General features: G+C 42.5%; 1 protein-coding gene across 1 annotated transcript in view; it reads left to right on the plus strand.

Moving 5' to 3' along the window:
• Nucleotides 1-14,908, plus strand: part of tmtc1 (transmembrane O-mannosyltransferase targeting cadherins 1) — a 160,195-nt gene that overhangs the window by 128,626 nt on the left and 16,661 nt on the right. Inside the window, exons 12-13 of the mRNA XM_043708866.1 lie at nt 3,037-3,145; nt 13,305-13,407. Of these exons, the coding sequence (XP_043564801.1) occupies nt 3,037-3,145; nt 13,305-13,407 (212 nt within the window). The remainder of the gene's footprint in view (nt 1-3,036; nt 3,146-13,304; nt 13,408-14,908) is intronic.

The raw sequence follows: 14,908 nt of genomic DNA on the forward strand, positions 1-14,908 counted from the left end.
GGTAGTGTGGATGAACAGAGGGATCTTGGTGTCCATGTACACAGATCTCTGAAAGTTGCCACCCAGGTAAATAGGGCAGTGAAGAAGGCATATGGCATACTGGTTTTTATTGGTAGAGGAATTGAGTTCTGGAGTCCTGAGGTCATGTTGCAGTTGTATAAGACTCTGGTGCAGCCGCATCTGAAGTATTGTGTGCAGTTTTGGTCGCCATACTTTCGGAAGGAAGTGGGGCACTGGAACGGGTGCAGAGGAGGTTTACCAGGATGATGCCTGGTATGGTAGGAAGATCGTATGAGGAAAGGCTGAGGCACTTGGGGCTGTTTTCATTGGAGAAAAGAAGGTTTAGGGGTGACTTGATAGAGGTGTACAAGATGATTAGGGGTTTAGATAGGGTTGACCATGAGAACCTTTTTCCACGTATGGAGTCAGCTATTACGAGGGGGCATAGCTTTAAATTAAGGGGTGGTAGGTATAGGACAGACGTTAGGGGTAGATTCTTTACTCAGCGAGTCGTGTGTTCATGGAATGCCCTGTCAGTAGCAGTGGTGGACTCTCCCTCTTTATGGGCATTTAAACAGACATTGGATAGGCATACGGAGGATAGTGGGCTAGAGTAGGTTAGGTGGGCTTGGATCAGCGCAACATCGAGGGCCAAAGGGCCTGTACTGCGCTGTATTCTTCTATGTTCTATGTAAAAGCTATTGCGATGTCCCCTGAAAGCTGTCCTACCACTTCCATGTCCCCATGTATCATACATGTATCTATTACAGGTAATACCAACAAGCTGTTGACAAATCTATCAAGTCCTTGAAATATTTCTGAAATTTAGACAATAAACAAAGGCATTTTGATAGTCTCCATTGAAAAAAATGTTGCTTAGCTCACAACCTCACAGAAGTGTCAGAGGCTGAGGGGTGACCTTATAGAGGTCTACAAAATTTTGAGGGGCATGGATAGGGTAAATAGGCAAAGTTTTGTTCCTGGGGTGGGGGAGTCCAGAACTAGAGGGCATAGGTTTAGGGTGAGAGGGGAAAGATATAAAAGAGACCTACGGGCTAACTTTTTCACACAGGGTGGTGCGTGTATGGAACGAGCTGCCAGAGGCTGGGACAATTGCAACATTTACGAGGCATTTGGATAGGTATATGAATAGGAAGGGTTTGGAGGGATATGGGTCGGGTGCTGGCAGGTGGAACTAGATTGGGTTGGGATATCTGGTCGGCATGGACGAGTTGGACCGAAGGGTCTGTTTCCATGCTGTACATCTCTATGATTCTAAGTGTCAACCAACTGTATCCATTCATAATATCGGTGTCAAAAACTTCCATGTACTTCACACCTCTTAATATTCTGTAAATAAACACACAAGTATTGAAAAACTGCATGAAAGAAAGAATAATCAAGCAAACCTTGCACACTCTGGCAGGTTGAGACAGGAAGAATGACAGCAGTAAAAGCAATGATGACTAGCAAAGGATTATGGTTTCTGATTATTTGGAGGTGAAGAAATGAAAAGAAGTACAACAGTGGGGAAGAGTAAATAATTAATTAGGTGCAGGAGAGAAAAGGAAACTGAAGTCGTGCATTTGGATCCAAAATGTTTAGCGTAAAAATGCAGGGAAACTAAGCTACATAGTCGACAAGGTTACATGTGAGATGAAGGTAACTACATTTTGCACAACGCAAATGGTAGAACCAAAAATTGGATAAATTTCGATTTCAAATTAGAGGTTTGTGTTTGGAAATCAAACAATTTGATGACCAGGTGACTAAGACGAGAAGCACCCTGATATGCAGAACATTGTATTTCTGAAAAGAAAATTAATATTTATGTCTTAAAATGACTATTGCTGGAGCCAAGACCTCCCTTGACAGCTGTGGAACAGCGCCGCAGGATTCACTGAGGCTAAATCCAAGATTTGAAGCCATGAGATGCCATTTCTACAACTGGTAACATCACAGTTCAACGCCATCGTTCAAATCACCAGTTGACTTTTGAAAGACAAATCCTCTGAGACACTGAAGCAATTTCTTCAACGGCAGTATCTAATACCTGGTTCATTCAAGCAAGCTAGTGAGAGCCCATTGTAATTGACTGACTTGTATAGTGGATCAATATGGATGTCAATATTATCTTGGTTAATTTCATTTATTGGATTGGAAGATTAATTGACTGCGACATTTCATCTGTAGGACAGATGTGGTCTAAAAAGTGCTGTTTAGTAATGACAACCTGATTGAACAGGCAGCTCTTCACTGATGTGAGAAGAAAGGTTTCCCCTTTAAATGATGCGCAAAGTGTCTCAGGATAGGGCCATGGTGTAATGAAAGTTGAATACCATCACAGATTTCCTTTACATCTGCTAAGTTGAAAACCAAAACCACACTAACACTAAATAAATCTGTAAATGGTAATAAAGTCAGAAGGAAATATTCAGAGTTTAAATGTTCCCCTTGACAAAATACAGTCATGACTCCTCTGTGCTAACACACAGGAGTATCACTAACTGGGGTGAATGTGGGATTCACTTTAGGAGCAAATTGATGAAGAGTCATCTAGACTCGAAACATTAACTTGCTTTCTCTCTATGGATGCTGCTAGAGTGTCAGAGTGGCCAATATATTGAATGTTCTTCCAGGGAAGGCAAAAAGAATGCGTTTGTCCTTTTTGCCCTACCTGGAAGAACATTTGAAATGTTGGCCACTCACTGATTTCCAGCGACTTCTGTTTTCAGTAGGATTCATTCCTCCTTCTGTCCTCCCTTACCTTCTCTATCTTTTTTGCTAACCTCTACCTCTCTTACTCTCTTTATCTCTTATACTAACTGCTCTCTCTTATCACATTAGAATTGAAAGCTGGTTTATAATTGCTCGAGGAACCTAGTGGTTTAGGGACTGGAAGCAAATACCTACTTTTAAACCCAGACTGGTGGTCTAGCATTCACTTCAAACAGTCACGCTCGGGATGCTAGACAGATGTCTGATGAAACCGATAAAGTCAAATTCAACTCTGACAATGTGTTTGCCGCCTTGCAGATCCCAGAAGAAACTAGTCGAGGCTGAGCAGTTACTGCGTGACTCTATCCGGTTTGGCTCCCAGTTTGCAGATGCCTACTCCAGCCTTGCAGCTTTATTGGCCGAGCAGGTGAGTCTTGGTGCCGTTGACGTGGTGAGTTTATTGACTAAACTTGGTCTGATTTGTTGCAGTGGTCCACCCAGCTAAATGCACATGGCTTACCAGTCCTGAGTATAGGTGAACTCATCCACTGTGCTAGGACGTAGGTTTGCTGGTTTGCTGGATGATCATCTACAGTGCCTGTGTCCTCTTGCTCTGTACTTCAATCAATAAGCTTGCTGGACAGGATTGATTACTGTGCTATTTCTTAACCTTCACATGGAGAATTTTTAACGATGACTGCATAGGCATTCTTCTTACTTTCTCTCCGCCCCAGCAACGACTTTGCATATTCTGCCCCAGGGAAACCGTGATTTTCTGAATACAGAGGTGTAGTGAGAGCTGATGGTCGTTGTCTTTTCCCGAAGATGGGGAGTTTCAAGACAAGGGGCACATTTTTAGGTGAGAAGAGAGAGATTTAAAAAAAGACAGGAGGGGCGAATTCTTTACACAGAGCGTGGTTCACATTTGGAATGACCCTCCAGAGGAAGTGCTGAATGTGGGTACAATTACAACATTTAAAACGTATTTGGATGGATACGTGAATAGGAAGGGTTTGGAGAGATGTGGGCCAGGAGCAGGCAGGTGGGACTAGTTTTAATTTGGGATTATGTTCGACATGGACTGGTTGGACCGAAGGGTCTGTTTCTGTGATGTATGACTCTTAAGAACTTAGCACCATAATTGATGAAAGAGAAGACTATTTCTTTTGCACAATTTTACCACCGCTTTCCCTGACATCAAATATCCTTTCCTCTCTTCTGTTTGCTGCAGTGTTTCTGTACAAAATTAGATCAAGTGAAACTTTTTTGAAGTTTCTGGAGGCTCTTGGTGTTATTATGGAATTGACTGCATTTATGATGGGAGATAGATCCCAGAGAGATCAGTTCAGACGCCAATGAATGGGCTTCCCTTCACTCAGTCACCTACAGAAGAGTCAACATTATGTTCCCAACATGTTGTCTAGTTGGATATAGATTCAGTTGAAGGTGTTTGTTCTTGTTGCCCTACCTGGAAGAACATGCGATGTGTTGGCCACTCTCATACTCCAGTGGCAGAAATTACAGAAAGCAGCTTGCGTAGGTTGTTGCAGTTTGTGTGATTTTATTTATCATAGAATCCCTACATTGTGGAAACAAGCCAATCTGCCCATCGAATCCATACTGACCCACTGAAGAGCATCCCACCCAGACCCAACCCCATCCTCTCCCTGTAGCGCTGCATTTCCCATGGTTAATCCACTTAGCCCACTGATCCCTAGACACTGTGGGTAATTTAGCCTGGCCAATCCACCTAATGCGCACACTTTTGGATTGTGGGAGGAAACCAGAGCACCTGGAGGAAACCCACACAGACACAAGGGAGAATGAACAAGTTCCACACAGACAGTCGCCCAAGGCTGGAATCGAGCCTGGGACCTTGGTGCTGTGAGGCAGCAGTGCTAACCACTCAGCTGCCGTGCTGCCCTTATTGTTCTCGGATTGATATCCGTATGGCAGCAGCCAGGAAAACCATGGTAGTCTTTGCTACTGTTGGGAAATCTATACTTTCCACCCAGGGGAGGCACTAGCATAGACCATTTCATCAATAGCTCCAGAGGTACTAGGCCTGTCTGATTTACCATAAAGCAAGTGAATGAACAAATTCATGACTGCGTGCAGGTTTGTCTTCATGTGTCTTTGTCCATGTTAATTCACTTGCATATGAATGCGGATATTTGTTTGTGCTTGTATAAGTTCATGCTTTATGAAATTACAGTGAATGATGCTCTCAAGTAAGCTGATGGGTGGTGTTGCAGATTACTGATGGTGTGATCCCCATGCTGTTGGTCAATGCACAAATGTCTGAGCTTTCTCAGTCCATATTTTGTCACTTGCGTGAATCTGGCGCTATGATTGGCTGCTTTCCCATCTGAACTGAGAGAGCCTGGAGGGTTGGAAAAGGCTGCAAAATCAGAACAATGAAAGCTGTTGAAATTAGCAACTCATGAGATTGGTAACTCAGCTGGATGTGCATTTAAACTTTATGCATCAAATACCCTTGTGGCCCACAAAGTCAAAAGCAAGAAGGTGTGATTGTTTTTACTACCTGATGAGGTCATTAGGGTTAGGGGCTACTGACTACGGTCCCCTGTTTTGGCTTTGAGAGCTACATTTTAATGGGGTGTTTCAGTGCAAGAGTCACTTTTTATTGTGGAGATACAAAAGAACTGGAATTATCATTTAAACAGAGAAGTTTTAAGAGGAGTTTTAATAGAGGTATTTAAAGTTATATGGAATTTTGATAGACTAAATAATGAAAAGTTGTTCCGCATTGACATGTAACTGGACGAGATGGATTAAATTAATTGGAAAAAGAACCAGAAGCTTTTTTTTAAATGCAGTGAATGGTAATGCATTACCTGAAAGCGTAGTGTGAGCAGATACAAAAGTAACTACCTACCAGGAATAACAGCTTGAAAGTGTCTTAAGACTTTGAGGTGCCAGGGGTCTCACATTTCACATCAAGGATATGGAATGTGGCTCCATCTATTGGTCAAGTAGGATTAGACACCATTGGTGCAGGACTAAACCATACAACAACTTCAATTTATATACCACAGCAAAACAAAAATCTCAAGGCACTTTACAGGTGTGTAACGAGCCTGATTTTATCAGCAAGCCCAAGAAGGTGACATTAGGACAGAGGACCACCAGCTTGATCAAAGATACTGTTAAAGGACCAACTTAAAGGAAGACAGAGGAGAGTTTTCAGAAGGGTATTTCAAGGGCTAGACAGCAGATGTTATGGATTGATTCAAATCAGGGATGATCAGGAAACCAGCATTAATGGAGTGTAGGCGCCTCGAAGAGTTGTGAGGCTGGAGAAGATTACAGAGATAAAGAAGGGAGAAGCCATGGAGGAATTTATAAACAAGAATGAGAATTTTACAATCGACGTGTTTCTTAACTGGAAGTCATTGTAGGTCAGTGATACTTGGGGTGATATTTAGATGGATTTGGTGCACGTTAGGACACAGACGATAAGACTTTGAATAACCTCAGGTTTAGGGAGGGGAAGAGAATATTCCACTAATCGTGGAGTGTGTTAGAACAATGACATCGAGGTAATGGACGAGAGTGTCTGCAGTCAATGAGCTGAGGCAGAGTACACTTGTGTGATATTGTGGTAGTCAGCGACGCTGGAGATTTGAAGGTCAAATGTTTGGTTCTTCCTCAAGCAGGTCAGGGATGGAGTTGGTACGTAGGAAAAAGATTTCAGAGTGGGGATTGACGACAACATGAGGTGCCTTTTCTTTGTTTTAACCACTAAGTGTGGAGGTGGGCATTTTAGTGAGACATATTTCAGTTGGGGCGATCCCAGTTTTCCTGTGTTCTTCTCTGTTCGTTCCATGTTCATGCGCCTGTAAAATGCCAGATCTTATGGGCAAGACGTTCTCAAGCCAACTTAAAAGGTTTGACAAAGTTAGAATAGCCAATAGTGGTTCATTTATTGGGTTGGCCTTCACCTTCTGAAAGGCCATGAGGCTTTCTACTGAACATTTGCCTATTTCATAACAAATCTGATGAATGTAGAGTTGTTGTGCTGAAGTTAGGCAACCATTTCAGAGAAAACCCACGCATTCCCTGAAATCTCATGATTTCCTATTTAGCTTTAGGATTGGAGAATTCTATCAGAAATTCTAATCACTTTTGTTGTTTTTGGCAACACTTTTCCATGTCCTACAATTCCCCCAGGTAAATTATGTCCGATTTTGCAAATTCACTCTTGGCAATATTTAATATGAAGCCAGCGAACTATAATCAGTTATACGGTTATTCTAATTATTTTATGTGTTCATCCCAGGTGTCACGGTATAATACAACATCGTCTAAATAAACTGCACAATTCGGCACTTCAGGTGTGACTTAATTCAGAAGTCTTTGTAATGTAGCTGTGACATTTTTAAACGCAATGACATTACTTAACATTGCTATAACCCATTTGGTGTAACAAAGGCTGGTCTTTTCATAGCTTTTGACATTAATATTGCTCGCCAGTAAGACTTCACTTGATCAATCTTAAAGGATGTTGCCAGGTTGTAGAGTTCGAGCTATAGGGAAAGGCTGAATAGGCTGCGGCTGTCTTCCCTGGAGCGTTGGAAGCTGAGAGGTGACCTTATAGAGGTTTATAAAATCATGAGGTGGCATGGATAGGGTGAATAGCAAATGTCTTTTCCCCAGTGTTAGGGAAGGCCAATACTAGAGGGCATAGGTATAAAGTGAGAGGGGAAAGTTTTAAAAGGGACCTAATGGGCAACTTTTTCATGCAGAAGGTGGTAAGTGTATGGAATGAGCCCCCCGAGGCTCCCAGCCTCATTCCTGATGAAGGGCTTTTGCTGATTTTCCTGCCGCTCAGATGTTGCCTGACCTGCTGTGCTTTTCCAGCACCACTCTAATCTTGACACTAATCTCCAGAATCTGCAGTACCCACCTTTGCCTATGGAATGAGCTGCCAGAGGAAGTGGTGGCGGCTGGTACAATTACAACATTTAAAAGGCATCTGGAAGGGTAAATGAACAGGAAGGGTTTAGAAGGTATATGCTGGCAAATGGGACTAGATTAATTTAGGATATCCAGTTGGTATGGACGAGTTGGTCTGAAAGGTCTGTTTCTGTGCTGAACACGTCTATGACTCTACAAAGAAATGAAACACTTCCAACTCTGTCAGTGCAATCTTCTAACTCGGAAATTTGGTATGAAACTGTTTTCATTACTGAATTAATCTATGCAGTAATCTGTAATCTATGTAGATTCAAGTTGACCAATCAGGTTTAGGAATAAACACCACTGGTGAACTCTAACTGCTTTTGCTATGCTCTGTATAGTTATTTTCCAGCATGTATTCAACCTCTGTTTCCACCTGAGCTCTTCTGTCTGTGCTTAACCAATAAGGATGTTTTGTTATATTGACTCGTCTACAGGTAGTTCTGGGATAACACTTGTTTCAGCAGCATGATTTGTCTATAATGTCGCTGAAGAATTAGGGAATGGTATTTTGGAGAATGCTTACCTCCATTGACAATAACTTGATCCCAGCGAGGATCGGTCTGCGCACTTTGCTTTGCCCATGTGCACGCCAAAATCTCTGTGCCGTTCCGCACATGCGCAACTTTGGTGCCTGTCTTCATGCCATTCTGCGTGTACACCGATGTCCACACATGTGTTATGTCAGCGTCGGTTATTGCAATATTCTGCGCATCTACCAGTGTCACTTACTGACAGAGCAGCATTCTGTGAGGGGGGTACTGTACTGAGAGCAGCATTCTGTGAGGGGGGTACTGTACAGAGAGCAGCTTTCTGTGAGGGGGGTACTGTACAGAGAGCAGCCTTTTTAAACATTTTTAAAAATTTATTGTGTTAAGTTTTAAGTTTACTTTTGTTTCATTAATAACCCTTCTTTCAGGCTGTGCTATACTTTGCGTTAGACCTTTGTGTTATTTTTGAGCGATAGTGAGTGACTTTTTTTGCTGGTTCGCCCCTATCCCCACCTTTCCCCCAGGGCCCATTATTTGTATCAAGTGATTTTCTATTAAGCGAGGTTTTGCTGGAACACAAAGACATTGTTACAGGAGAACTACCTGTATATCCATATCATGTCTGGCTCATGTAGTACATCCTGGTGAGTCTCTGTAGACTTCTGTGAACCTTCTAGTAGCCTAAGTAAATACCACTGGTGATAGACTTTCTTTATATATTGGAAAAATACCTGAACGCATTCATTCGTGGAGCCATTATGTCTCTTTAACCACTGTTGGACTTTCTGTGATTGTGGTGAAGCTATATCTTTTACGAGCTGTTCCCATTGTCCTTCACTACATACAATAAGATGTTGTCAAACTGTTCCGGCAAAAGGTAAAGGTGCCAGCATTCCAGAGGGCCACAGGACTGTACTCCACTTCGAGAGAGAGAATTGGTGGTGACTAGCCTAGGTGTCACCACGCTTCAGGGGAGTGGTGAGGTTGAGAAGGACCTTCATGGTGACTGCAGCACAGGCCTTTCGACTCACTGAGTCTGTACCGACCTCTCTGCATGATCCCATTTTCCAGCATTTGGCCCAGTGTCTTGAACGTTATAATATTTCAAGTGCTCGTCCAAATACGTTTTAAAGTTTGTGATGTTTCCCATTTCTACTGCCTTCCCATTGCACTCTGGGTGAAAAATATTTTTTCTCAAATATCCTCTCATCAACCTACCCTTCACCTTAAAATTATATCCCCTCATTACTGACACTTCAACTAAGGTGAAGAGCGGCTTCCTCTCCACCCTGTCTACACCCTTCAGCGTCTCATACACTTCAATCAGGTTCTGTCTCTTCAGCCTTTTCTGCACTAAAGAAAACAAGTCTAACTTATCCAGCCTCTCTTCACTGCTAAAATGCTCCAACCAAGGCAGTATCCTGGTAAATCTCCTCTGCACTCCAACTATTTAATTTCAGTTGATAGTCCGTAATGAGTAGAACAACGAGTTAACTTTTCCACAACCCTCTTAGTTATTTGTCCTTGAAGGAATAGCATATGAAAATCAGTTGATATAACCATAACTATAAAGATATTCTGGTGTCCTACTTTCATTTTTCAGGAATAACTCTTCAAAACATATTAATCCTTGATTGAATGGTTCTTCAAAAAATATTGTTTAAGTGCTGGTTTCTCCTCTCACCTTAAAAATCGTTTTACCTCATTCTCATATTCAAGGCGCTTTAACTGTAATTGAATCCTTGCTCATTCAAGTTTCTCTGTGTCCCTAGTCTCTCGTGTATTTCCACCAGTCCACGACCCTTTGCCAGTATTTCATCATCAATTCAAATCTCTGCTGCCTTAGCTCGGGCAGACAATTCCACCTCTGATTTAATTGCCTCAGTCTGGCTTTTTAATTCTTGTAAATCCATCAGGGATACGTGTTCCAGTCATAGGATGGTTTTAGCTTCTTGTAATGCTATCTTACTAAGTACGAGAAACCTAATATCTATCCTTTTATCCTTCAACACTTAACGCTAACTCCACATCAGTCTTTCGTTATTACATTCAAAAGATGTAGTGGTGAACCTTAAAGCTTCTGATAATTTAATTGGGAACAGTGCATTGACAGTTATACCTGACTCTTCAGCAAGCCATCCAAAAATATATATAATTCCAAATTGACCAGATGAGCAAGTTGCCTGACTGACTGCTAATGAGGACAAAAACAGTGCATTCCAGGTTTCCTCATTATCAGAAAATAACTGTTAAATTTATGTGTCAGAATAATTTTTTAAAAAAAAGAATGGATTTCTAATTTACTACCATGCAACTTAAACTGTACTCCTACAAAACCCCCTAAGTGTAATGATGAAGGAGCAGCACTATGGAAGTTAGCTAGTTACCTGATGAAGGAGCAGTGCTCCAAAAGCTAGTACTTCCAAATAAGCCTATTGGACTATAACCTGGTGTTGTGTGATTTTAACTTCGTCCATCCCAGTCCAACACTTGCACCTCCACATCATGATTAAGACAGAAGATAATTTGACACAAATATTATGGGTGAAAAAAAATTCACACAAGGTCAGCAAAGTTCCCAAGACCAAAAGTTCACATCCCAAGGTGAAATGTCATTTCTTTCAAGCCTTCTGATTTAGCAATGATGATATGCTGTTGTCTGTAGGTCAATGGTCATTCTTTGTTGGTTAGGTGGTTTCAGGTCTTGTATTAAAATTGTTTCTTTTAAACCTTGTTGGCTTTTCTGTGTTTTTCTCACATGAGAACGAGACAGAGAAAGGAGAATATTTAAATGCTTTTGGTTTGCAAGTTCTACCGGTTTGCTTTCTTGGCTCTTGTGACATTTGTAGCTTTTTAACACTTTGCAGCTCAATCAGTCAGAAGGCTGTCAACCAGGCAGAATTTCTTGAAGACAAAAAACTCAATCCTAGTCTCGTCATTGCTTTAAAAAGCAATGTTGTCTGGCACAGTCAAAGTGTGGGCGGCACGGTGGCACAGTGATTAGCACTGCTGCCTCACAGCGCCAGAGACCCAGGTTCAATTCCCGCCTCAGGCGACTGACTGTGTGGAGTTTGCACGTTCTCCCCGTGTCTGCGTGGGTTTCCTCCGGGTGCTCCGGTTTCCTCCCACAAACCAAAAGATGTGCAGGTCAGGTGAATTGGCCATGCTAAATTGCCCGTAGTGTTAGGTAAGGGGTAAATGTAGGGGTATGGGTGGGTTGCGCTTCGGCGGGGCGGTGTGGACTTGTTGGGCCGAAGGGCCTGTTTCCACACTGTAAGTAATCTAATCTAAATATGTAGCAGTTGACTTTCAAGTTGTAAGTCTTGTCCAATATTTTAGCTGTATTGTACTTTGACTTCCATTTCAGTTTAAGTTCCCAAACAAAGAAATAAACAACATATTCTCTCAGACTTGCATGGGACAAGGATGCACCAGAAGATGGCCTTTTGAGATGAGCTTCCTGTCGAATTCAGCCCTGCCCCAGTCAAGTTTGTTGGTGTCCACCAATACCCATACCTTGCTTGGCCAAAAAGCTTCACCCATAACCCTGTGAGAATTTAATGTTAATCTACACTGCACATTACTGAGACTTCTCACATAAACTGATCAGCATGGAGAGGCTTTATCCATTACACAGTAAGTGTTGCGCAAAGAAACCTCTCAGTTGCCTAATTTATGAGTTTAGAGTTAAAAATAAGGTCGAGTTTATAAATGTGCTTATCTCCTTTTTGATTGGGGAGATTGTACCTGTGAACATATTTCCCAGCAGGTTGGGGTGCCAATGAGAATTCATCTCATGAACATGAGCACTAAACAGCCGCTGGGGGTTGGGTCAGTCAATCCACCTGAAATATTCTGAGGACAGAGCAGCTAAACCTTAACCTATTGTCAGGAAACAGAATTTTTCTCTGCTGTCCAATTCAGTTCCCCCACCCGGCCTTCTGAAAGCTCAGGGCAGGCCTGGAAAATTGCGCCCAATGCCTTTGGTTTTCCCCAAAGATGGAAACTTCAACATATCCGGTCCTAGATTTCCAAGAAGCAACCTAACATTTTGGAGGCAGAGGACGGGGGGACAAGGGAAAGGTGGTAGTGAGGGTGCGTGTCAACAGTGTGGGGAACGACCTGTTTTCAATTGATCTTGTTGGAGGGGGTAAAGGGTAAATCTTTGGGGTGGGGGATGCACTACAGTGTGGGAGTGGACCAGAGATATGATTGGATAGGTAAAAAATGGAACCACGTGATCACTGAAGAATTGTCTAATCAACTGAGCCAAAGGCGAGAGACAGAACAAGAAAGGATAATTTACTCTTGTCACTTTAAGGCCTCTTTCAGTCCGGTTTAGTGAATGATGGTTTGGGATTTGTGGGGCTAAAGATAAGGCTGAAACATCTGCACCCACTTTAAGCCATAAGTGATGCATGGGTGATCCATCTCGTTCCCAATATTACGTTCTTCAACTTCGTGCATACGATATCAAGAAATGGCTAAAGGCACAGAAAGGTTATGGATTCTGACAGCACTCCAGCAGTAGCACTGAAGACTTGTACTCCTGAATTAACCACACTGCAGCCAAGCTGTTCCAATGCAACACGAGCAACTGCCTGGCAATGTGAAACATTGTCCATTGATGTCCTGTCCACGAAATGCAGTATAAATCCAACCTGACCAATTAGCATGCTTGATTTTTCAGAAAGTGATGGGAAGTATCCTCGACAGTCCTGTCAAGCAGCACTTGCTTAGTGACAGACTGAATTTGTTACCAGATTTGGCTGTTTCCCTCCACATGCAAGGAAAAACATTGCCTTTTAGAAGGTGCAATCAAGTGAAGTTATTTGATCACTGGGGAGATCACAGTCACATCTAATCTTCTCCACAGTAAACACCCCAATGCTCTTTCAATAGGTCAGCATTAGAAATGCGAATTTCCCTTCCCTTGATTCTGAGCCCAATGTTGATATCTCTGCGCCAACATTTGTGATGGTGCTTGCTGAGTACAGGTTACCCATGCTAGTTATTTCCTAGACTAGCTGAACAAAGTTGGGAAGGATAGAACTTTGTAATTTATTGACCATTTTAAATGTTATAAAATATGGGCTATCATTTTTTTGAAAGGAACGATTTGGAGAAGCTGATGATATATATGTGCGTGGCATCGAAAACTGTCCTGAGAACTCAGACCTACACAACAACTATGGAGTCTTCTTAGTTGACCAAGGTAAGCAATGGAAACGTTTTTGTCTGACATGTCCTGACCACATATTACTCTGTGGGATTTGTCTGAGGATGCCAATGCCTGGGGGATTGATGCCTAGGCCTGGTTCATTACCTTGCCCAAATCACCATTCTTTATCTTGGTTGCTAGAGAGTGTGTGTTGACAAGACTGTCAGAAGGACTCCATTCTGTACCCCAATACTGCCCGGATCCTACATTCTGGGGGATGATCCTTAAATTACTAGATGTGATGTTAATCCAGTTCCCAGGTCAGTGACCCATGACTGAGATTGTCCATTTGAAGCCATTTAGAGACAGTTTCAGATCAGTGAGCCCATGTTAACGTAAAGCTAGTTTGACTTTGGCAAACCCATTTCAGATACAAAGTCGTCATAATCCCAGAGGACCATAGTGCCAACCCCTCTTTTGAGAGAGACGATTGGTGGAGAGTTCAAGCAAAGGATGAGGTTGAGATGGCAGGAATTTTATGGTGACCCCAGCTGATGTGGGAATTGAACCTGCACTGTTTGCGTTGCTCTGCATCGCAAACAAGCCATCCAGCCAACTGAGCTAACCTACACCCGATGCCAGATACAACCTTCCAACGAGAAGATGAGAGACATTTATACCATTGGACTGGGATGGATTTTGAACCCGGTCCAAGTGTTGGAAAGCCAACGTCGAGCATGAGTGTTGATTTTTGTAATGACCTTCTTGCCTTCACTTCTAAAGAAAGCCCCCTCTTTTCTTTTTTTAACGTTTAAGAGATGTACCTGAGAGAAGAGGGAAGAAACATGCAACCAGGTCCCCAGTTGAAAATCCTGGTTTCAAACGCACCATCTTGAATTGTCTGCACTCAGAGAAAACTTGGCAAACAGTTCTCTTCCTTGTTGGGATGTTTTCAGCTGCTCTGAGCCGTTCTCCCCAGTAACTAAAAAAATCCATGGTTCTTGAATCACATTTAGTAGACTTAGCATCACCTGTTGGTCCATTCAACTGTGAGATTTTCTTTGGTCTGGGAGAATGAACCAAACATCCCAGCAGCAGACCTTTTGCAGGTTCTCTCCAATGCAAGGATTGCCTTTAGTCCAAGAAGGATCACAAACTTTCCAAAACGCCGTTGTTTCCTGAAAACGCATAGCAGCTCAGGCAGCATTTATTGAGGGAACAAATGTTAATGTTTTTTAGATGAAATATTATGAAGCCTTGCCTTGAAAAGCTTGCCCGAATCACGTCGGTGATGGGCACAGAAGCAGCCCATGTTGCCTGTGCTTGATCCTGATGAAAGGCTTATGCCCGAAACATTGATTCTCCTGTTCCTCGGACGCTGTCTGACCTGCTGTGCTTTTCCAGAACCACACTCTCGACTCTGATCTCCAGCATCTGCAGACCTCACTTTCTTCATAAGTCCTCATGCACCTGTCCTTCTTCCTTTGCCTATTTCCCTTTGCTTTTCTCTCTTCCAAGTATTTATCCAAATCGATATAGACCATTGCTATTGAAT

Source organism: Chiloscyllium plagiosum, chromosome 19, assembly GCF_004010195.1.
Source record: "Chiloscyllium plagiosum isolate BGI_BamShark_2017 chromosome 19, ASM401019v2, whole genome shotgun sequence".
Taxonomy (NCBI): domain Eukaryota; kingdom Metazoa; phylum Chordata; class Chondrichthyes; order Orectolobiformes; family Hemiscylliidae; genus Chiloscyllium; species Chiloscyllium plagiosum.